The sequence below is a fragment of the Triticum dicoccoides genome, chromosome 4A (genome assembly GCF_002162155.2).
Source record: "Triticum dicoccoides isolate Atlit2015 ecotype Zavitan chromosome 4A, WEW_v2.0, whole genome shotgun sequence".
NCBI lineage: Eukaryota > Viridiplantae > Streptophyta > Magnoliopsida > Poales > Poaceae > Triticum > Triticum dicoccoides.
The window spans coordinates 578805995-578830087 of record NC_041386.1 but is presented as its reverse complement, the minus strand read 5'-3'; the positions used below and the strand labels follow the sequence as shown (position 1 = coordinate 578830087).

The following is a 24093-nucleotide window of genomic DNA, read 5'->3' as shown; positions in this document are numbered from 1 at the left end:
TGATAGAATTGTGCATAATTATGAGCATATCTAGGCATGATCATGTATATAGGCATCACGTCCGTGACAAGTAGATCGAAACGATTCTGCATCTACTACTATTACTCCACTCATCGACCGCTATCCATCATGCATCTAGAGTATTAAGTTAAAAACAGAGTAACGCCTTAAGCAAGATGACATGATGTAGAGAGATAAATTCATGCAATATGAAATAAACCCCAACTTGTTATCCTCGATGGCAACGATACAATACGTGCCTTGCTGCCCCTTCTGTCACTAGGTAAGGACACCGCAAGATCGAACCCAAAGCTAGGCACTTCTCCCATGGCAAGAACTACCAATCTAGTTGGCCAAACCAAACGGATAATTCGAAGAGACTTGCAAAGATAACCAATCATGCATAAGAGAATTCAGAGAAGATTCAAATATTATTCATAGATAGACTTGATCATAAACCCACAATTCATCAGACTCAACAAACACACCGCAAAAAGAAGATTACATCGAATAGATCCCCACGAGAGAGGGGGGGAGCTTTGTATTGAGATTCAAAGAGAGAGAAGAAGCCATCTAGCTACTAACTATGGACCCAAAGGTCTGAGGTAAACTACTCACACTTCATCGGAGAGGCTATGGTGATGTAGAAGCCCTCCGTGATGACGGCCCTCTTCCGGCGGAGCTCCGGAACAGGCCCCAAGATGGGATCTCATGGATACAGAAAGTTGCGGCGGTGGAATTAGGTTTTTGGCTCATGTTCTGATCGTTTGGGGGTACGTGTGTATATATAGGAGGAAGAAGTACGCCGGAGGAGCAACGAGGGGCCCACGAGGCAGGGGGCACACCCTAGGGGGGGTGCCCCCCACCCTCGTGACTGCCTCTTTTGTTCCTTGGAGCAGGGTCCAAGTCTCCTGGATCACGTTCGGTGAGAAAATCATGTTCCCGAAGATTTTATTCCTTTTCTTCGAAACACTGAAATAGGCAAAAACAACAATTCTGGGTTGGGCCTGTGGTTAATAGGTTAGTCCCAAAAATAATATAAAAGTGGAAAATAAAGCCCAATATAGTCCAAGACAGTAGATAATATAGCATGGAGCAATCAAAAATTATAGATACGTTGGAGACGTATCAGGCATCCCCAAGCTTAATTCCTGCTCGTCCTCGAGTAGGTAAATGATAAAAAGAGAATTTTTGATGCGGAGTGCTACTTGGCATAATTTCAATGCAAATCTTCTTAATTGTGGTATGAATATTCATATTAGAAAGATTCAAGACAAAGGTTTATATTGACATAGAAAATAATAATACTTCAAGCATACTAACAAAGCAATTATGTCTTCTCAAAATAACATGGCTAAAGAAAGTTATCCCTACAAAATCATATAGTCTAGCTATGCTCCATCTTCCCCACACAAAGTATTTAAATCATGCACAACCCCGATGACAAGCCAAGCAATTGTTTCATACTCTAACTTCTTCAAAACCTTTTCAATCTTCACGCAATACATGAGCGTGAGCCATGGATATAGCACTATGGGTGGAATAGAATGGTGGTTGTGGAGAATACAAAAAGGGAGAAGATAGTCTCACATCAACTAGGCGTATCAACGGGCTATGGAGATGCCCATCAATAGATATCAATGTGAGTGAGTAGGGATTGCCATGCAACGGATGCACTAGAGCTATAAGTATATGAAAGCTCAAAAAGAAACTAAGTGGGTGTGCATCCAACTTGCTTGCTCATGAAGACCTAGGGCAATTTGAGGAAGCCCATCATTGGAATATACAAGCCAAGTTCTATAATGAAAAATTCCCACTAGTATATGAAAGTGATAACATGAGAGACTTTCTACTATGAAGATCATGGTGCTACTTTGAAGCACAAGTGTGGTAAAAGGATAGTAACATTGTCCCTTCTCTCTTTTCTCTCATTTTTTTATATTTTTTTATATGGCCTTTCTCCTTTTTTATGGCCTTTCTCTTTTTTTTATTTGGGCTTCTTTGGCCTCTTTTTTTCGTCCGGAGTCTCATCCCGACTTGTGGGGGAATCATAGTCTCCATCATTCTTTCCTCACTGGGACAATGCTCTAATAAAGATGATCATCACACTTTTATTTTTCTTACAACTCAACAATTACAACTCGATACTTAGAACAAAATATGACTCTATGTGAATGCATCCGGCGGTGTACCGGGATATGCAATATGACAATGATGAATGTGTCATGATGAACTAGATGGTGGAAATTTGCATGTCAATATATCTCGGAATGGCTATGGAAATGCCATAATAGGTAGGTATGGTGGATGTTTTGAGGAAGGTATATGGCAGGTGTATGATACCGGCGAAAGTTGTGCGGTATTAGAGAGGCTAGCAAGGGTGGAAAGGTGAGAGTGCGTATAATCCATGGACTCAACATTAGTCATAAAGAACTCATATACTTATTGCAAACATTTAGAAGCTATCAAAGCAAAGTACTACGCGCATGCTCCTAGGGGGATAGATTGGTAGGAAAAGACCATCGCTCGTCCCGGACTGCCACTCATAAGGAAGACAATCAATAAATAAATCATGCTCCGACTTCATCACATAACGGTTCACCATACGTGCATGCTACGGGAATCACAAACTTCAACACAAGTATTCTTTAAATTCACAACTACTCAACTAGCATGACTTTAATATTATCACCTCCATATCTCAAAACAATTATCATGCTTCAATCTTTTCTTAGTATTCAACACACTCAAAAGAAAGTTTTCACAAATCTTGAATACCAAGCATATTATTATTAGGCAAATTACCATGCTATTAAGAGACTCTCAAATTAATTTAAGTGAAGCATGAGAGATCAATAGTTTCTTTAAAATGAATCCACCACCGTGCTCTAAAAGATCTAAGTGAAGCACGTAGAGCAAAATTATCTAGCTCAAAAGATATAAGTGAAGCACATAGAGCAAAATTACTTAGCTCAAAAGATATAAGTGAAGCACATAGAGTATTCTATCAAATTTTAATTCATGTATGGCTCTCTCAAAAGGTGTGTACATCAAGGATGATTGTGGTATACTAGCAAACAAAGACACAAATAATACAAGATGCTCCAAGCAAAACACATATCATGTTGGTGAATAAAAATATAGCTCCAAGTAAATTACCGATGGAAGTGGACGAAAAGAGGGGATGCCTTCCGGGGCATCCCCAAGCTTTAACTTTTTGGTGTCCTTGGATTATCTTGGGGGTGCCATGGGCATCCCCAAGCTTAGGCTCTTGCCACTCCTTGTTCCATGATCCATCAAAAGAATTCACCCAAAACTTGAAAACTTCACAACACAAAACTCAAAATAGAAAACTCGTGAGCTCCGTTAGCGAAAGAAAACAAAAGACCACTTCAAGGTACTGTAATGAACTCAGTATTTATTTATATTGGTGTTAAACCTACTGTATTCCAACTTCTCTATGGATTATAAACTATTTTACTAGCCATAGATTCATCAAAATAAGCAAACAACACACGAAAAACAGAATCTGTCAAAAACAGAACAGTCTGTAGTAATCTGTAGCTAGCGCAAGATCTGGAACCACAAAAATTCTAAAATAAATTTCTGGACGTGAGTAATTTATCTGTTAATCATCTGAAAAAAGAATTAAATAAATATCACTCTTCAAATAAAAATTACAGCAGTTCTCGTGAGCGCTAAAGTTTCTGTTTTTTACAGCAAGTTCAACAAGACTTTCCCCAAGTCTTCCCAACGGTTCTACTTGGCACAAACACTAATTAAACACAAAAAAACAACCTAAACAGAGGCTAAATAATTTATTTATTACTAAATAGGAGCAAAAAGAAAGGAATAAAAATAAAATTTGGTTGCCTGCCAACAAGCGCTATCGTTTAACGCCCCTAGCTAGGCATAACAAGCAAGAATAGATCTAGGTATTGCCATAGTAATAAGATAGATTGGTGAAACTCATTTCATATTCTCTACGTTCGGCAGCAAGTTTTCTTTGAGGCAAGCAAAAGTAATCAAAAGGACTAAATTTAACGGGACAAAAGTCCCCAAGATCAACCTTGGGAGGTATAGGTTCCTCCTTTGGTCCTTCATAATGCACAACCAATTCATCATTATAAGCATTCTTTTGACAGAACTTTGTGAGCCTATATTCAAGAGAATATCCTAGTTCATTATTTCGAATAGCCAAATCATCATTAAGTTCAGAAATTTTATCAACTAAAACATTGCTAGGAACCCTTCTTCTAAGATTTTCATTAAAAGAAACATAATCTAGAGATTGAAAACGCATTATTTCTTCTTGATCAAAGAGGATAGCCTCTATGGGAGAACGACAAGCGTCCACCCTATAATGTGCAAAGATTTCTTTGGCTTCTCTTATTGTAAATATAAACTCATGAGCCAAAAACATAGTAGCGGCACGCTTAACAGATGAATGTTCAATATTAGAAAATTCCAGAAAAATCCTTTGTATGGAAGGATGTATGTGCATGAATTGTCTTTCAAGTTCAACTACAAGCATGGCAATAGCGTCAGCAAGGCTACTAGTTCTGTGAAGGATAGAACTACCCATAGAAGGTAAAGCACCGGCACAAGTAAAGAAATCTTGAATAACTCCTTTTCCAATAATATTACCGCTACCAACACGAGATTTTTTTGTATGAAAGATGGTAGGTTCTTTAGCAGGAGCATTAGAATTTTCCATGATATTGTTATCGCCCATATTGGCGATAACTTCCCCAGTTTCAGACATAACGACAAGCAAGCAAACTAGCACATGAGCAAACAAAGAGGCAAACAGAGAGGGAGGATAGGGAGAGAGGGCAAATAAAACGGCAAGGGTGAATTGGGGGTAGAGGAAAACGAGAGGAAAATGGCAAATAATGTAATGCGAGAGATAGGGATTGTGATGGGTACTTGGTATATTGACTTTTTGCATAGACTCCCCGGCAACGGCGCCAGAAATCCTTCTTTCTATGTCTTGAGCTTGCGTTGGTTTTCCCCGAAGAGCAAGGGATGATGCAGCAGAGTAGCGTAAGTATTTCCCTCAGTTTTTGAGAACCATGGTATCAATCTAGTAGGAGGCCATGCTCAAGTCCCTCGTACCTGCACAAAGCGATAGCTACTCGCAACCAATGCAATTAGGGGTTGTCAAGCCCTTCACGGTCACTTACGAGAGTGAGATCTGATAGATAGAATATTTTTGGTATTTTTGATATAAAGATGCAAAGTAAAAGTAAAGGCAAAGTAAATAGCAAAACAATATTTAAGTGATGGAGATTGATATGATGAGAATAGACTCGGGAGCCATAGGTTTCACTAGTGGCTTCTCTCAAGAGCATAAGTATTCTACGGTGGGTGAACAAATTACTGTTGAGCAATTGATAGAATTGTGCATAATTATGAGAATATCTAGGCATGATCATGTATATAGGCATCACGTCCGTGACAAGTAGATCGAACGATTCTGCATCTACTACTATTACTCCACTCATCGACAGCTATCCAGCATGCATCTAGAGTATTAAGTTAAAAACAGAGTAACGCCTTAAGCAAGATGACATGATGTAGAGAGATAAATTCATGCAATATGAAATAAACCCCAACTTGTTATCCTTGATGGCAATGATACAATACGTGCCTTGCTGCCCCTTCTGTCACTGGGTAAGGACACCGCAAGATCGAACCCAAAGCTAAGCACTTCTCCCATGGCAAGAACTACCAATCTAGTTGGCCAAACCAAACGGATAATTCGAAGAGACTTGCAAAGATAACCAATCATGCATAAGAGAATTCAGAGAAGATTCAAATATTATTCATAGATAGACTTGATCATAAACCCACAATTCATCGGTCTCAACAAACACACCGCAAAAAGAAGATTCAAATGTTGTAGATCAATAGCTCGCGTTGTTGCTTTCATATGTTTATTTTGATATGTTCCTAGAGAAAATTGTGTTGAAAGATGTTAGTAGCAATGATGCGGATTGGATCCGTGATCTGAGGTTTATCCTCATTGCTGCACAGAAGAATTATGTCCTTGATGCACCGCTAGGTGACAGACCTATTGTAGGAGCAGATGCAGACGTTATGAACGTTTGGCTAGCTCAATATGATGACTACTTGATAGTTTAAGTGCACCATGCTTAACGGCTTAGAATCGGGACTTCAAAGACGTCTTGAACGTCATGGACCATATGAGATGTTCCGGGAGTTGAAGTTAATATCTCAAGAAAATACCCGAGTTGAGAGATATGAAGTCTCCAACAAGTTCTATAGCTAAAAGATGGAGGAGAATCGCTCAACTAGTGAGCATGTGCTCAGATTGTCTGGGTACTACAATCGCTTGAATCAAGTGGGAGTTAATCTTCCAGATAAGATAGTGATTGACATAATTCTCTAGTCACCATCACCAAGTTAGTAGAACTTCGTGATGAACTATAATATGCAAGGGATAACAGAAACAACTCCCAAGCTCTTCGTGATGCTGAAATCAACAAAGGTACAAATCAAGAAAAACATCAAGTGTTGATGGTTGACAAGACCACTAGTCTAAAAAAAGGGCAGAGGGAAGAAGGGGAACTTCAAGAAGAACAGCAAGCAAGTTGCTGCTCAAGTCAAGAAGCCCAAATCTGGTCCTAAGCCTGAGACTAAGTGCTTCTACTGCAAAGGGACTGGTCACTGGAAGCGGAACTACCCCAAGTGATTGGCGGATAAGAAGGATGGCAAAGTGAACATAAGTATATTTGATATACATGTTATTGATGTGTACTTTACTAGTGTTTATAGCAAACCCTCAGTATTTGATACTAGTTCAGTTGCTAAGATTAGTAACTCGACACGGGAGTTGCAGAATAAACAGAGACTAGTTAAGGGTGAAGTGACGATGTGTGTTGGAAGTGGTTCCAAGATTGATATGATCATCATCGCACACTCCCTATAATTTCGGGATTAGTGTTGAACCTAAATAAGTGTTATTTGGTGTTTGCATTGAGCATGAATATGATTTGATCATGTTTATTGTAATACGGTTATTCATTTAAGTAAGAGAATAAATTGTTGTTCTGTTTACATGAATAAAACCTTATATGGTTACACACCCAATGAAAATAGTTCGTCGGATCTCGATCGTAGTGATACACATAATCATAATATTGAAACCAAAAGATGCAAAGTTAATAATGATAGTGCAACTTATTTGTAGCACTGCCGTTTAGGTCATATTGGTGTAAAGCGCATGAAGAAACTCCATGATGATGGGCTTTTGGAATCACTTGATTATGAATCAGTTGATGCTTGCGAACCATGCCTCATGAGCAAGATGACTAAGACTCTGTTCTTCGGAACAATGGAGCGAGCAACAGATTTGTTGGAAATCATACATACTGATGTATGTGGTCCGATGAATATTGAGGCTCGCGACAGGTATCATTACTTTCTGATCTTCACAGATGATTTGAGCAAATATGAGTATATCTACTTGATGAAACATAAGTCTGAAACATTTGAAAAGTTCAAAGAATTTCAGAGTGAAGTGAAAAATCATCGTAACAAGAAAATAAAGTTTCTACGATCTGATCGTAGAGAAGAGTATTTGAGTTACGAGTTTGGCCTTCAGCTAAAAACAATGTGAAATAGTTTCACTACTCAATGCCACCTGGAACACCACAATGTAATGGTGTGTCCGAACGTCATAACTGTACTTTATTAGATATGGTGCGATCTATGATGTCTCTTACCGATCTACCACTATCGTTTTGGGGTTATGCATTAGAGACAGCTGCATTCACGTTAAATAGGGCACCATCTAAATCCGTTGAGACGACACCGTATGAACTATGGTTTGGCAAGAAACCTAAGCTGTCGTTTCTTAAAGTTTGAGGTTGCAATGCTTATGTGAAAAGTTTCAACCTGATAAGCTCAAACCCAAATCGGAGAAGTGCGTCTTCATAGGATACCCAAAAGAAAATGTTGGGTACACCTTCTATCACAGATCCAAAGGCAAGACATTCGTTGCTAAGAATGGATCCTTTCTAGAGAAGGAGTTTCTCTCGAAAGAAGTGAGTGGGAGGAAAGTAGAACTTGATGAGGTAACTGTACCTGCTCCCTTATTGGAAAGTAGTTTATCACAGAAATTTGTTCTTGTGACTACTACACCAATTAGTGAGGAAGCTAATGATGATGATCATGTAACTTCAGATCAAGTTACTACCGAATCTCGTAGGTAAACCAGAGTGAGATCCGCACCAGAGTGGTACGGTAATCTTGTTCTGGAAGTCATGTTACTAGACCATGACGAACTTGCGAACTATGAGGAAGCGATGATGAGCCCAGATTCCGCGAAATGGTTTGAGGCCATGAAATCTGAGATATGATCCTTGTATGAGAACAAAGTATGGACTTTGATGGATTTGCCCGATGATCGGCAAGCCATAGAAAATAAATGGATGTTCAAGAGGAAGACGGACGCTGATAGTAGTGTTACTATCTACAAAGCTAGAATTGTCGCAAAAGGTTTTCGACAAGTTCAAGGTGTTGACTACGATGAGAGTTTCTCACTCGTATCTATGCTTGAGTCTGTCCGAATCATGTTAGTAATTGCCGCATTTTATGAAATCTGGCAAATGGATAAACAAAACTGCATTCCTTAATGGATTTATTAAAGAAGAGTTGTATATGATGCAACCAGAAGGTTTTGTCAATCCGAAAGGTGCTAACAAAATGTGCAAACTCCAGCGATCCATCTGTGGACTGGTGCAAGCATCTCGGAGTTGGAATATACGCTTTGATGAGTTGATCAAAGCATATAGTTTTATACAGACTTGCGGTGAAGCCTGTATTTACGAGAAAGTGAGTGGGAGCACTACAACATTTCTGATAAGTATATGTGAATGACATATTGTTGATCGGAAATAATGTAGAATTATTCTGTAAAGCATAAAGGAGTGTTTGAAAGGAGTTTTTCAAAGAAAGACTTCGGTGAAGCTGCTTACATATTGAGCTTCAAGATCTATAGAGATAGATCAAGACGCTTGATAAGTTTTTTCAATGAGTACATACCTGGACAAGATTTTGAAGTAGTTCAAAATGGAGCAGTCAAAGAAAGAGTTCTTGCCTGTATTACAAGGTGTGAAGTTGAGTAAGACTCAAAGCCCGACCACGGCAGAAGATAGAAAGAGAATGAAAGGCATTCCCTATGCCTTGGCCATAGGTTCTATAAAGTATGTCATGCTATATACCAGATCTATTGTATACCCTGCACTGATTTGGCAAGGGAGTACAATAGTGATCTAGGAGTAGATCACTGGACAGCAGTCAGAATTATCCTTAGTGAAATAAGGATATGTTTCTCGATTATGGACGTGACAAAAAGGTTCATCATAAAGGGTTACGTCGATGCAAGTTTTTGACACTGATCCAGATGATTCTAAGTCTCAATCTGGATACATATTGAAAGTGGGAGCAATTAGCTAGAGTAGCTCCGTGCAAAGCATTGTAGACATAGAATTTTGCAAAATACATACGGATCTGAATTTGGCAGACCCGTTGACTAAATTTCTCTCACAAGCAAAACATGATCGCTCTTTGGGTGTTAATCACATAGCGATGTGAACTAGATTATTGAATCTAGTAAACCCTTTGGGTGTTAGTCACATGGAGATGTGAACCAATCATATAAAGATGTGAACTATTGGTATTAATCACATAGCGATGTGAACTAGATTATTGACTCTAGTGCAAGTGGGAGACTGAAGGAAATATGCCCTAGAGGCAATAATAAAGTTATTATATATTTCCTTATTTCATGATAAATGTTTATTATTCATGCTAGAATTGTATTAACCGAAAACATGATACATGTGTGAATACATAGACAAACAGAGTGTCACTAGTATGCCTCTACTTGACTAGCTCGTTAATCAAAGATGGTTATGTTTCCTAACCATGGACAAAGAGTTGTTATTTGATTAACAGGATCACATCATTAGATGAATGATCTGATTGACATGACCCATTCCATTAGCTTAGCACCCGATCGTTTAGTATGTTGCTATTGCTTTCTTCATGACTTATACATGTTCCTATGACTATGAGATTATGCAACTCCCGTTTGCCGGAGGAACACTTTGTGTGCTACCAAACGTCACAACGTAAATGGGTGATCATAAAGGTGCTCTACAGGTGTCTCCAAAGGTAGATGTTGGGTTGGCGTATTTCGAGATTAGGATTTGTCACTCCGATTGTCGGAGAGGTATCTCTGGGCCCTCTCGGTAATGCACATCACATAAGCCTTGCAAGCATTGCAACTAATGAGTTAGTTGCGGGATGATGTATTACAAAACGAGTAAAGAGACTTGCCGGTAACGAGATTGAACTAGGTATTGGATACCGATGATCGAATCTCGGGCAAGTAACATACCGATGACAAAGGGAACAACGTATGTTGTTATGCGGTCTGACCGATAAAGATCTTCGTAGAATATGTAGGAGCCAATATGGGCATCCAGGTCCCGCTATTGGTTATTGACCGGAGATGTGTCTCAGTCATGTCTGCATTGTTCTCGAACCGTAGGGTCCGCACGCTTAACGTTACGATGACAGTTATTATGAGTTTATGCATTTTGATGTACCGAAGTTAGTTTGGAGTCCCGGATGTGATCATGGACATGAAGAGGAGTCTCGAAATGGTCGAGACATAAAGATTGATATATTGGACGGCTATATTCGAACACCGGAAGGGTTCCGGAAGAGTATCGGATAAAACCGGAGTGCCGGAAGGGTTACCGGAACCCCCCGGGGAAGTAATGGGCCTTATTGGGCTTTAGGGGAGAGAGAGGGCTGCAGCCTAGGAGGTGGCGCCCCCCCCCCCCCCACATGGGCAGTCCGAATTGGACTAGGGAGGGGGGCGCGGCCCCTCTTTCCCTCTCCCTCTCCCTCTCTTTCCTTCCCCCTTAGGGCTTCCTAATTGGATTAGGAAAGGGGAGTCCTACTCCCACTAGGGAGAGGACTCCTCCTCCCCTTGGCGCACCCCATAGGGCCGGCCGGCCTCCCCCTTGCTCCTTTATATACCTGGGCAGGGGGGCACCCCAAGACACAAGTTGATCATTGAGATCGTTCCTTAGCCGTGTGCGGTGCCCCCTGCCACCATATTCCACCTTGATCATATCGTTGTAGTGCTTAGGCGAAGCCCTGCGTCGGTAGAACATCAAGATTGTCACCACGCTTGTCGTGCTGACGGAACTCCTCCCCGAAGCTTTGCTGGATCGGAGCCCGGGGATCGTCATCGAGCTGTACGTGTGCTAAGAACTCGGAGGTGTCGGAGTAACGGTGCTTGGATCGGTCGGATCAGGAAGAAGACGTACGACTACTTCCTCTACGTTGTGTCAACGCTTCCGTTGCGATCTACCAGGGTACGTAGATCATACTCTCCCCCTCATTGCTGTGCATCACCATGATCTTGCGTGTGCGTAGGGAAATTTTTGAAATTACTACGTTCCCCAACAGGTGGTCAGCAAGCAAGCACGCACGCACCTCTCATGCATCCATCCCAATGCACTGGGTGTCAATGGCCGCCGCGAGCTCCATCCCCCTCGTTCCCGATCCCCACTCTCCCTCCCCGAGCGCGTCGCCCCTGCAGCCTCCCGTCGCCCGCCTCCTCCCTTCCGCGCCGTGCCTCCCCGCGCTACCACTGGAGGGGCCAACTCTGGCGGCCCCGGCGCCCGCGCCAAGCTGCCGTCAGGTCCCGCGTCGCCATCCAAGACCCCGCCGGCCTCCCCTGCTTCTGTTGTGCGGGAACGACGCATCGAGCGCCTGCCTACAGCCAAGCCGCCAAGGCCCTGCTCTGCCGTCCGCCACTCCGTCGACCCTGCCTCCATGGCCTTGCTGCCGCTGCCATCCCTCAACTCCTTCTCCAGCGAGCCCCGTGGCCGGTCTGCACCGCCCTTGCCGGACTCCATCCTTGCTCTGCCGCCACCACGCTCGACCCCAAGACATGAGGTTGTTGTTGGTGGTCCGGATCCAGCGCCTCTGGGCTCGCCGACGCCGGTTCCGACACAGCCGGAGCAGAGCGCGGCGGTAGCTGGGGAAATCGAACATTTTTATGACGAAGGGGGGAGCTTGGTGAGGCAGGCGAGTGGCAGCTGCGGCGGTGGAGCAGTAGGCAGCTGCAGCAGGGGAGCGGGGGAGCGGGGGAGCTGCGGCGGCGGGGACAGGGCAGCTGCGGCGGCGTGCAGGAGCGAAGTTACGGCGGCGGGGAGCAGCGGAGCTGGGGATTCTTTCGGAGGAGCAACACGAGGAGCGCGGGTTCGGTCGGGAGAAACTGGAGGGCTTTTTGCAAAACTTCCCTCGCGACATGTTTTTCGGGACGGAGGGAGTATTAGCCTAGACTCAATGGAAAAAATCTTATGATGTGAACCAAAGAGCATCTCCTTTTCTATTCCTACTCATAGGATTTGAGATACATATCATCTTATTTCCTATGACTTTCCTGTTCCTATGATTTTCCTATCCTATGAACCAAATTAGGCCTAAGATATACTCCCTCCGTTCGGAATTACTGGTCTCGGATATGGATGTATCTAGAACTAAAATACATCTAGATACATCCATTTCTGCGACAAGTAATTTCGAACGGAGTGAGTAATTAAAAGAACATACTACAACCCTTGGCTTGATCGGCTGTGCAAACCGCTAGGGATGCCAAAGATTTCAAAGATTATGCCAATGAATAATGCTAAGACACAATAAAGATACATCAGACAAGGGCCGTTGGTGCCATCCGCGATATTAACTGTGCATAATGCTGATGATTTTCAAAATATAATTTTCAAAATATATTAGTAATTGAAAATTGCCAAAATATAACAATTAATAAGGAAAAAAAAAGTACTAGACAAGCTGCGGGAGCGGTACACGGATGTACCAGTCCGCTTGCTTAAATCCAGTTATTAGGGAAATGCTGCACTCACACGGTGCATCATGTGAGGCTTGCATAATTCCCGTCTGCCCCGTTCATCTACGGTCATAGGCAAGCGCCACCAAGCCCGGCGATGAGCAACGGTTGAAGCGCTCTTTTAAAGTGGTCGAAATTCTTCTCGTATAACTGTGTGGTGCTAAGAGTATCTCCAACAGTCGTCCAACGCGTGACGTGTTAAAAAGTATTTTGCAGCGCGTCCATCGTCTGGTTTGGCGAGGCCGAGCCGGACGTCGCCGGACCGGATCTCGACATAGTAATTGCCACCAGGGTGCTCGCGGACACCGCGGTAGCCAGACGATCCCCGGCTGCGCGGCGACATGGTGGCGCGGTGAGGGCGCGGCGAGCAAGCAACAGAGAAGCGGCAGAGGGAGCGGGGAGAGCACGCGTGGCAGGGTGGAGGCCACGTGACGAGCGCCGCAATTTATAGGCGCGTTGGAAAACGGTGCGCTAAATCTAGCGCGCGAGCTGCCGCGTTTTCCCCCGTGCGCTACTTTTCCGCCACCGTTGGAGAGCGCCAAAAAATCCACGCGCTAAAAAGCCCGTTTACCCCACGCGCGCGTCTTTTCGCGCCGTTGTTGGAGATGCTCTAAAAAGATACTCAGAACAGGAAGCACCCATCCTCCTTTCAAGAAAAAAAAAGATACCCAGCCTCTTTTTTTTTGAGACAAGATACCCAGCCTCTGGCGCGTGCACGCGGTGACCAGGCCTCTTGGGCTGGGCGTTAGAGTTTTCCCTAGGGCCCGCCTGGTGGTGACCGGTCCACATCCATCTTAATGGGCCGGGCTGCGAATCCACGCTGAAACCCTAAGCGCGCAGCCGGCCGTTCCCCTGCTGATCATCGCCGCAGACAGAGGTCCGAAGAAGAGGAAGGAAAAGGCTCTCTCCCCCTCTCTTCCCGTATCTCCCGCACGGCGGCGCGGTGTGGCCGGCGGCGATGGCTTTCTGGCAGGCGCGCGACTTCCTGTTCTGCGGCGTGTGCGGCACCCTCCTCGACTTCAACTCCCACCGCTACGCCTCCTGCCCTCTCTGCGGCTTCAAGCGCAAGGCCAAAGGTCTCCCCCCTCCCTCCCATCCTTTCTCCAGGCCCAAGTTTACTCCTCTCTACGGACCCCCAATCACAGAATTCTTGGTCCCAAGCATCCTTGTGACTGGCAATCCCGTGGCTAATGCAGAACTGGCCCCTTATTTTCTGCAGATATCGAAGGGAAAGAAACTCGGTACGCGGTCACCGCGGAGGTACGCCCCTCTCTCTCTGTCAAAATCAACCAATGGTTCCAGGCGAAGAACTAGGTGTGCAGGATGGCTTATATACTGCGCTAATTAGATTGCAGTGTCGTGTTTCTTGAAGGAATACACTGGTCCTGCCAAGCTACTGCTGGACTTGAGAAAATTGTTCAGTCTTTTGGAATGCATGAATTAGCTTAATTAATTAAATGGAACAAATTCCATACATTAAGAATTGATGATTTTCTAGCTCGGGATGTGTAAGCTTACCCTAGAACTGTTATACTTTGACAATTTTGATCTTAGGGTCTAGCATAAGATACCTGTTGAGGGAATGAATTCCATAAATTAAGAACTGATGGTTATCTAGCTCGGCGTGTGTAAGCTTACCCAAGAACTGTTATACTTTAACAATTTTTGATTTTGGGGTCTAGTATAAGATACCTGTTGATTCTAGATCCTGCTAGCTTGGCATGTGCAGATTCTTTTACCAGGCAACACAAGTTTCTATTTTAGCAACACGTGCTTGATTTTGAATTGTATATGTTGTTGACAGGATATTAGAAGAGAGCTAAAGATGAAACCGTTTGTGGTTCTTGAATCGGCGCCAAATATGGACATAATCGTGCAAAGATCCCTGGTAAGCTAAATTATTTGCCTTTTCCCCCTGGTTATTACTTTTTGGGTGGATGGATGGATACCTTGAGCGTTTCACATATATCCTCTTCTGCCTTTAGACAGAGCGAGCCTGTCCAGAATGCAACCATCATGAACTCGAATATTACACGAAGCAGGTTATTTGCTGACCTTCAGCTTTAGTTATGATTTTCTCTTTCTAGTTCTGAATCCTACCGACCTTCTTGACGTGCAATTGCAGCTTCGGTCAGCGGATGAGGGGCAGACTATCTTCTACGAGTGCCCGGAGTGCGGCCACGCATTCAATGAGAACACCTAAGAAAGAAGATTCCTACTATCAGTGTATGGATATGGCCAGAAGAAACTGCTCCTGCCATTGGTTGACAAATCGATGTTCACCGAAATTTCTCCTGCCCTGGGTTGACCATTGATGTTCCAGCGTTTTGGCGTCTATTCTAATCTTCAATGTTACCTGGGATATGTGAATGCTCGCTTTCTATCTAACGCTTTTTTATGGCACCTGTCTGTCTGATGTACTCCCTCCGTCCCAAAATTCTTGTCTTAGATTTGTCTATATATGGATGTACCTAATACTAAAACGTGACTTGATACATCCGCATTTGGACAAATCTAAGACAAGAATTTTGGGACGGAGGGAGTATTTGACTGAACGTGGCCATAGAAAGAGCAGAATGTCTTGTTTCTGAAGGTGGTTGGACTGATTGCTGCCTTTTTGTAGCGCATCGTGATTATTCATGATTATACACGCTTTGTTGACCGGTTTTCTCTCAAGTTGAGCTTCACTGACTTCGACCGAGTTTATAGAGAAAAATATCTATAGCTACCACATCAAATATATCTTGTGATGAATCTAGTGTATTCTAGATGTTCGACAATTTCATCTATAAATTTGGTTAAAGGTTACAAAGTTGGACTATAAAAATCTAATATGCACTATATATTTTGGGGCAGAGTGAGTAGATAGTCCTGAGGCATATGTCATGTCATGCACAAAAATATACTTGGATCCAATCATTTTCAGCTAAATTTCAGGGCACGGTTCTGTTACAAAAACTCCGACTGTTCTATGGAACTAAGCTAGATTATACAAATACAAACGTCGCTATATAATACTTGGATCCAATCATTTTCACCTGGATTTAATTTACAAGTGTATATACCGGCCGTAAAATAATTTTTGTCCGGAATAAAAATGACGGCTCAAGGTCTATCAATGGTATTTAGGAGCAAACAACAATCCAAACGGGGCCTAAAAGAATTATGCCTCATTTTACGAAATAATAAAAGCCTAAATTTTAATCTTTGTCAGCATATAAGTGTCAACGGATGGGTAAAAATATACTCTAGATGTACCAGGCAATTAAGAAAACTGATACCAACAGCAAGAAGTTTGGAGCATTGGCATTGACCAGATTTATACCCAGTGAATGTTACGCAACAGTTCTGGGTACAGGTAAACCTACTCCATCCCCATTGACCTGCCACAATTACGACAATTCTGAGACCATCTACACTTTCAGGAGTTGTATTCTGAATACAGTAAACCTTGACCAATCTTGGGCACCCAAGGCCGATGATGGGACGAAAAAAAGAAAAAGAAAAGAAAAAACAGAGCTCCTAGGTAACTCATGCCAACTTATGGTCAAGGATGTTTCACCGACGATGACACCACAATTGTTTCCACCGCAAAACTGCACTCCGCTGGATGTCCATGCCTCACTTTCATCTGCAAAATTGATAGTAGCAATTAGATGGAACAGCATCGCATATGCGATATTTAACTGCGCGTAAAACTGGCGCACTTACATGTACAAGATCCACACCACCCAAGCGCCTTGTAAACTGTTTTGGTTACTTCAAATAAATCAAACCTCAGTATAAACACGGCTATGTTTCAGGTTTCATAGGAGGCTCGTCCTTCAATCCTTTCGTCAGCAGATCATAATTGATGGATGCAAGTTGTGAAAGATTCTGCGGCAAGAAGAATTTAGAAGAATGATATGCAGCATATATGCACGAGGGGGCTAATAATAAAATTTCACGGATGTATATTTAAGGACTAATATCATATTTGAAACCAGATCGCAATCACAATGACAGGTGAAAACTGTTATTTGCAGTACCGGGTCATTATTAATAACTTTGGGATGGATTCTGTGGCCAGAAGAATTTACAAGGGCGATGCACAAAAGGGACTGGATTTACATTTTAAGGACTGGTTTCGCATTTGAAACCAGACCACAGATGCAGTGACAGGTCAAAACTGTCATTTGCAGTGTTGGAACATTACTAATAACTTTGGGTATTTGTACTATGTGTATAATGTGTTACAGTGGATAACTGAACTATAGCTTAACCAACTCACCCATAGACGACCACCATTTATAGTAACTTAGCATTCAATATTTGCCTCTGGCTACTATGGCAATGATTGTGCGGAATATTTGCATCTGGCTCTTAACAGTATACGATGATGTTAAAATGGTGATATTTAATGCCAAGCAGTGGACAGGACGCGTAAATTTAGTAAAAATGGTTGGATGTAGAAACTATTACAAGATTGCAGATTTTGGGGATCAAAAAACTCTACTACAAAACTACCAAGTTTTAGGATGCATCCAAGTCCCACCCAGGCTCACTTCATACTTACAAAATACTACACCATTCCCACACAGCACGCCAAATTGCCTGTCCACCAATCGGACAAAGCAATTTTCTTGCAATTTGGTCCTTGAGCTGTCATTTTCTTGCAATTTGCGTGCAAACTTGTAATATTCAAAATTCACTCGAAGAAAGAAATGTAAGCTATGTTTGATATAGTGGAAAGGGAAGGGCTAACACACACACTTGGGGAACAGTTAATTCAAGATCATTCAATCTATGTGTTGATATACTTCAATCATCATTGGATATGAACGAAAAGTAAGGCCTGTGAAGCTGTAGGTTTACCTTGAACGAGAAGTTACTGAAAGAGTAATTGACATTTGGGCCGGATTCAAAGTCGGTGGGGCCACCTCCATGCTCATCCCCCTAATTCACAATTTTGAAACAGTTTTACCAAAGGAACTGAAGAACATAAAGGTAGATTAACAATCCGAAATGAAAATACAGCTTTTTTTTTTGCTTCCTACAACTACTGAAATTGCTTAATCATGTTCTTTTCAATCACTGAGACAAAAATTATCCATACCATGTCATCTTGGTGATTGCTCACGCAACTACTGCTGCCACTAAGGCTTCCATTCTCACTGGAATCCTCAAACTCATATGCTTCATATATGTTTTCATCTGATGGATTCCAAGAGTAACGGCTGGTGAAGTAGCTGGTATCAAATGCACTATCTGAGGAGGGAACGAAGGCAGCCTGCAAATGATTTTTCTGTTATCCTGGTATGCCTGTACAAAAGAGATGCAGTTCGTGTCTTCAGAAAATAATCGTTAACACTATCTCACCTTCTGCCTAGCAATGGTATCCCAGCTAACATCCTTAAAGAATGGATGTTGTTTGACCTAAAGGAAATAGGATTAGCAACATCAATCAGGTATATATCATAAAATATTTTAATAGAGTATCAATGAAATAAAGTTCCATGAAAGGAAATTTCTAGCACCATCAAAATACCTCAGAGGCACCATCTGATCCTAGACGTTGATGAGGGTCTTCTGTCAAAAATCTGGAGGAACTTATTGTAAGATCACTCTAGTCTTACTTAAACAATATCGGCAATTAAATAGATCAAACATTTAGAATCTGAGCATGAAGTTGCTAAGCGGTCTTGTAACTGAAATCTGCACCATTGATGGCATGCCTATACTTAAAAGAGAAAATGTACAAAGATTCCAGACTATATATTGCACTGAGAGCACGGGTGACAAACATAGCATATACGGAACATGCTACTACAGTACTACTATTATCCTATTCATAGAAACTGCAAAACTATAAAGGCCGGTTCTATGTCATCTCAAAGTAGAGAGCAAATGCCAAGCTATCCGGCGAACAACTATAACTGTTTGCAATGACATGAGTATGGAAGTACTTGTGTCTAGTTTGACTCTAAATCCCACCTGTGTAATACAACCAACAATATGAAATTCTAATTAATAAACTTGATCTGAAGCAACTTGTGTGGTGATCGAACAGTTGAAGTAAGCAAGATCGTATGTCAGTTTACCCAACAGCGTATAAATGAATAATAATGGATTATACCTTTCAGGCTTCGATTATTTAGGTGAATCTCATGATAGATCCTTAGCCCCAGTGCTATATTTGGTTATTTACTAAAATCTCCTTTTCGAGGAGAAGGTGGATCATTAGTGTATGATTTAGAAGATACTCCCTCCGTCCCAAGATCCTTGTCTTACATTTGTCTAGATACGGATGTATCTAATACTAAAACATGACTTGATACATCCATATCTAGACAAATCTAAGACAAGAATTTTGGGACGGAGGGAGTATAATTAGTGGACATGTATGGTTAGGTTTCTTTTGTGTATTGCAACAATAATCAAAATGAATGCAGCCCAAACATGCAATAATATTAGCCCTTTAACTCCCAGATAATGTTCAGGATATCGGTAACTGGTACCATATATCGGTCAGGTGCTGAGTAGGGATAAATAGGCGCATTTTCCAGTTAATCGTCCGACAAATCAGTTAATTGGCTATTCGGTGACCCACCGAGTGGCGATTAACTGACCAAGATGTCGATTGACTGGCCATATTTGGAACAGTGCTCCCAGATCCCAACTCCCCAAAGTACGACAAAGCACAATCCTAAAGCCCTTGTTAACATTTGAACAGGAAGCAATAACATACTATCATGTAACGCTATAAATATTATTAATTAAGTACTCAGATGGTTTGGAAAAAATCTTACTTGTCAATTAGATCTTTCGCTTCAAAACTCATCTCTTCTGGGACATGTGGCCAAGGTATTTTGCGATTAAGAATATTGTCAAAAATTGTCTGCAGAAACAAGTACAACAAGAATGTCAAGTTGCATCAACACATCCAGATAACAAAAACCAACATTGAGTTCTAGCAACCAACATTTTATACAGAAAATGCAAAGTATGGTACCTGAGGGTGCTCTGCATTAAATGGAGGTATTCCAACAAGTAACTCAAAAAGAATTACACCTACAGACCACCAATCTGCACTAGTACCTGTGAAGATAATGCACACAGCAAAAAAGTAATAGTCAAGACCAGAAGAAAACATAGAATTTAAACTAAAATTATGTTTATCATTTTACCATGCCCTGTCCCCAAAAGGATTTCTGGTGCTAAATAATCAGGGGTTCCAACCGCAGAACGCTTTTGTCGCCGTGCTCGGTGATCCATTTCCTCTAATTCATTCATCTGAGGTTCATCGTCTCCATACAATGAAGCCCCACTAACAGCAGGGCCAGATAGATCATCTGTGCTATTGATCAGACCAACCTTGGACAACCCAAAATCTGTCAACTGAAGGAAATGAAGATTAAAAACAGCATAAATATTAGGAGGAAATAGACATGGTATCGCAATAACGGAAATGGTATTCTTCCTGCCCGTAAAATGCTTAGAAAATAGGATATTGGGTATGGAAGTAGTGGCTAATGAAATAATTTTAGGCTGCAAGAAATGGGAATTCAGAAACAAACTTGTGTCACAAATATGTTCTTTAATTATGTATAGCACCTCGTAATAAGCCAATGGATCTGCACTAAGCTTAAATTTGACAGTGCCTTGTGTTTTTCATCAGATTTTTAACCATGGCAAATCGAACGATTTTTTATGGAAATTTATGTTGTCGCGAGGATGGCAATTTCCTTTAGCAAGCATGGTAGATCCTGGCCAAAAACTGAACATGGCAAGGATTTGCCATGCTTGCTAAAGGAAAAATTACCATCCACGCGACAACATAATTTTCCCTTAAAAACATTTGATTTGCCATGCTCAAAAATCTGACGTTCGATTTGTAGCGAAATCCTATGTTTTTCTCCAAGAAAAAAAATCATGGTTTTTTAGCATTACCTAATACGCTAACACGAAGCTCGGAGCCTCTGAAATCCAAAAAAAAAAAAGATGACATGGTGGCATTATAAATTTCTAATAACGCATCATGGACTTGAATATTGATTATACTCAATAGCATGTAAGTTGGCTGGTTATTTTATCTCCTGTTACAAATCTGCTTTTCTTCTATCAAAGTAAATACAACCAGTAACCAAACAGAAATAAGAATCACATTTGAAAAATAAGAATGCTATTCTACAACTATCAAATGTGGAAGATACGATGATTCGGAGAGAGGTCAATTATCATCTGTGTGCGTTACCTTTACATGCCCATCATGAGCAATCAATAGGTTGTCAGGTTTTAGATCTCTGTGAACAATCTGCATGGAGTGCAAATATTCCAAAGCTAGCACCTGCAGCATATTATTTTTTAATAAATTGGCAGGGAGAAAATGAGAAGTGCTCAGACACAAACTTGTAAATAAACTTACAACTTCTGCAAGATATACACGAGCAACATCTTCATCCAAGCACCCTAAATTTCTCAGTAAAGAATACAGGTCGCCTCCATTTAAGTACTCCATGACCAGATACAAATTTTCCCGAGAGGTAAACGAATAGAAGAAACGAACCTTCCAAAAGCATAACCATTTTAGAATCAAGTTATATCCTAGTTGATAGTCATAACTGTAAGTTCACTCACCACAAAAGGATTCCTGACTGTGATCAATATATCGCGTTCAGCCAATATACTTTCGACAGCATTTTTTCGAATCATATCTGCCTTCCTAAGTACCTGCTTAAAGTAGAGGAATCCAGCACATGAGTATTCTTCGCCATGAAACAAATGAAAGCTTTACCAGAGCAAATTCAAATTTGCTGCTGTACTTCTACATGAACATAAGCTGAGAAGCGTTTAGTAGTAAAATCAGTCCCATGGTATTGATTTATGTGGTGTGTCAGCATGCAACCAAGTCCTATCAAAAGCACAATACACATCCATTCTTATGGAAAGTGATCATGTAATATGATCCTTTCCGAAACCTAGTTTTACGTGCTAACAAACATGAATAGGCAAAGATGGTAGTCCAGATTGAAATGTGAGAACTAACACTAGCTATACTCGACTTTTTCTTTTTCTTGAATTAGCAAGCTGGGAGCCAATACAAGGGGAAAATGCCCCCATCCCTGAAAACTAAAATCCCACAAGAACTTCTCTCTGTCAGGACATTCATGTAAGCCCGCTAATGTTTTTCAATCCAATTACTTGCTCCATGCCATTTTTGGTACATTCACTAAAAAAAATATACTGACAGATGACATGAGTATCTACAAAAAATACCTTTATAGCAAAGAGGTCTCCTGTAGTTCTTTTCTTGGCCAAGAAAACACGTCCAAATGCTCCGCGGCTGATAGGTTTTATGATTTCAAAGTCATCGATTGAAGTACGATCCTTGACTGGATGAACAGGACTTGCTCGTAAGCTACGAACAACATCATCTTCTTCGTCCATTATGGTACTCGACGAGTCAACCTTGTCCATATCAACTGAGTCACAAAGCTGCAGGTATTTCTCCCTGAAGGATTTATGAAAATGAGAAGGCAGAATCAATTCAAGAGTTAAAAAAGGAAAATAGTAATACTGTTATAAATGAGCAAAAGTGAAGTTGCTGAAAGAATTGTATTGACTCAGCAGATCCTCACCGGTGGAGCTTTTCTATGCGAGTGCCAAATGTTTGCACTGTGAGGGCTTCGTGCTTCCTACGATTGACAATTTCTTGCAGATCTTCTATGCAAGTAACCAATTGGGACAAAGCACTTTCTTCATCCAGAGGAGTATTTGCAATACATCGTGCAATATCAGCAAGTTCAACAATCTGCACAGATTGAATGGAACTATTTTAGCAACTTGAAAAGTTGATGATGAAGCCGAAGAAATTTCAAATATGAAATGGTTAGCACTTGTTACATTGAAATACATAATTAGATCAATACCAAAGATGCACAATTAGGAAGAACTATCCACATGTCATCCTCAGGTTACGGAGGCGTTTGGCTGGGCCACGGGTAAGGTAATGAGGATACACGGTGCTGCGGCTGTGACGAGGCGATTGCTCGTTTTGTTTGGTTACCCCCGGTAACTGTCGCGCAGAAAAGGCAGTCAATCAACAGAGGTGTCCCAACTAAAAAGTCTCTAGTCCCTGAAAAAGTCCCTCCCTGTTTGTTTCCAGGGACTAAAAAGTCCCTAGTCCCTCCCTAGAGGTTATTAAATGACATGTAAAAAACCATGTTACCCCTAGTATAAAGAAGACAGAGTTCGCCGGTCGCCGTTCTTGGATGCCTAAAAGCTGAGAGGAGGTCGCATGATTGGAAGAGAGATTAGCGGCTGCAGTGGTGCCAATGGCAGCAGCAGCACATGCAGCGACAAGATCTGGCGATGGCCGGCCATCGGTGCCCGATACTGTGAGGCAGATATTGCAGCAACCAGATCTGGTGATGGCCGGCCACTGGCGTGGATGCTGCTCGATAGATGAGTGATGTGTCGAGCTCGGCATCTATATGAAGGAGATGTCAAGCGAGAAGAAAGATCAGGACCAGATCATTTAACGGCCAGGGCTGGGCGTAATCGGCGTTGTACAGCGCTGTAATCCGATTCCACAGTATTTAATTCCAGCATAACTCAGGCCCTGTTTGGTTCATAAGTCCTAGGACTTTTTCTTGTCCCAACTTAAAAGTCTCTAGTCCCTAAAAAGTCCCTCCCTGTTTGTTTCCAGGGACTAAAAAGTCCCTAGTCCCTCCCTAGAGGTTATTAAATGACATGTAAAAAACCATGTTACCCCTAGTATAAAGAAAAATAACAGCCAAACAACACCATGGGGCGGCGAGGCAATGGGTGCAGGGAGGGGCATTGTTGGAGAAGTCCCAAAAAGACTCTTCTTGAGAGTCTTCTTCATTTAGTCCCAAAAAGCAACTTTTAGTTCCTAGTAGTCCCTCCTGTTTGGTTAAAAAGTCTCTAAGAGGGACTTTTTCTAGTCCCTACACAAAAAAGTCCCTGTAAACAAACACCCCCTCAACCAAACATGAATAATGGGTTTGGATGACACTGTAATCAGATGCCAGGCCAAAAACGGTGAAACAAACACGTCCTATATGGTACTTTCTGATTACGTAAGTAACATTGTGCCGGTACTAAGAGCATCTCCAGCCGCGCCCCCA

At 41.8% G+C, this 24093-nt stretch overlaps 2 protein-coding genes across 2 annotated transcripts in view; one reads left to right on the top strand and one right to left on the bottom strand.

Moving 5' to 3' along the window:
* The first annotated feature begins 13831 nt into the window (after nt 1-13831).
* Nucleotides 13832-15634, top strand: LOC119289186 (DNA-directed RNA polymerase I subunit RPA12-like). Its single transcript, XM_037568574.1, has 5 exons — nt 13832-14040; nt 14184-14224; nt 14769-14852; nt 14950-15006; nt 15090-15634. The coding sequence occupies exons 1-5, from the start codon at nt 13923-13925 to the stop codon at nt 15165-15167; spliced, it is 378 nt and encodes a 125-aa protein (XP_037424471.1). The 5' UTR covers nt 13832-13922; the 3' UTR covers nt 15168-15634.
* A 585-nt stretch (nt 15635-16219) lies between these two features.
* LOC119286895 (probable serine/threonine protein kinase IREH1) overlaps nt 16220-24093 on the bottom strand; it is a 13953-nt gene continuing 6079 nt past the window's right edge. Inside the window, exons 5-18 of the mRNA XM_037566362.1 lie at nt 22582-22754; nt 22220-22454; nt 21581-21673; nt 21369-21509; nt 21198-21290; nt 20131-20341; nt 19956-20041; nt 19753-19841; nt 18492-18543; nt 18323-18379; nt 18060-18233; nt 17819-17899; nt 16676-16840; nt 16220-16595 (exon numbers count right to left, since the gene is read on the bottom strand). Coding sequence (XP_037422259.1) covers nt 16757-16840; nt 17819-17899; nt 18060-18233; nt 18323-18379; nt 18492-18543; nt 19753-19841; nt 19956-20041; nt 20131-20341; nt 21198-21290; nt 21369-21509; nt 21581-21673; nt 22220-22454; nt 22582-22754 — 1569 coding nt within the window. The 3' untranslated portion in view covers nt 16220-16595; nt 16676-16756. The remainder of the gene's footprint in view (nt 16596-16675; nt 16841-17818; nt 17900-18059; nt 18234-18322; nt 18380-18491; nt 18544-19752; nt 19842-19955; nt 20042-20130; nt 20342-21197; nt 21291-21368; nt 21510-21580; nt 21674-22219; nt 22455-22581; nt 22755-24093) is intronic.

Bases quoted from the DNA above. Each gene is read 5' to 3' on its own strand.
- LOC119289186 (XM_037568574.1), top strand. From the start codon at position 13,923: ATGGCTTTCTGGCAGGCGCGCGACTTCCTGTTCTGCGGCGTGTGCGGC. The intron at 14,041-14,183 runs GTCTCCCCCCTC...TATTTTCTGCAG, and splicing joins CTTCAAGCGCAAGGCCAAAG to ATATCGAAGGGAAAGAAACT. The intron at 15,007-15,089 runs GTTATTTGCTGA...GTGCAATTGCAG, and splicing joins TCGAATATTACACGAAGCAG to CTTCGGTCAGCGGATGAGGG.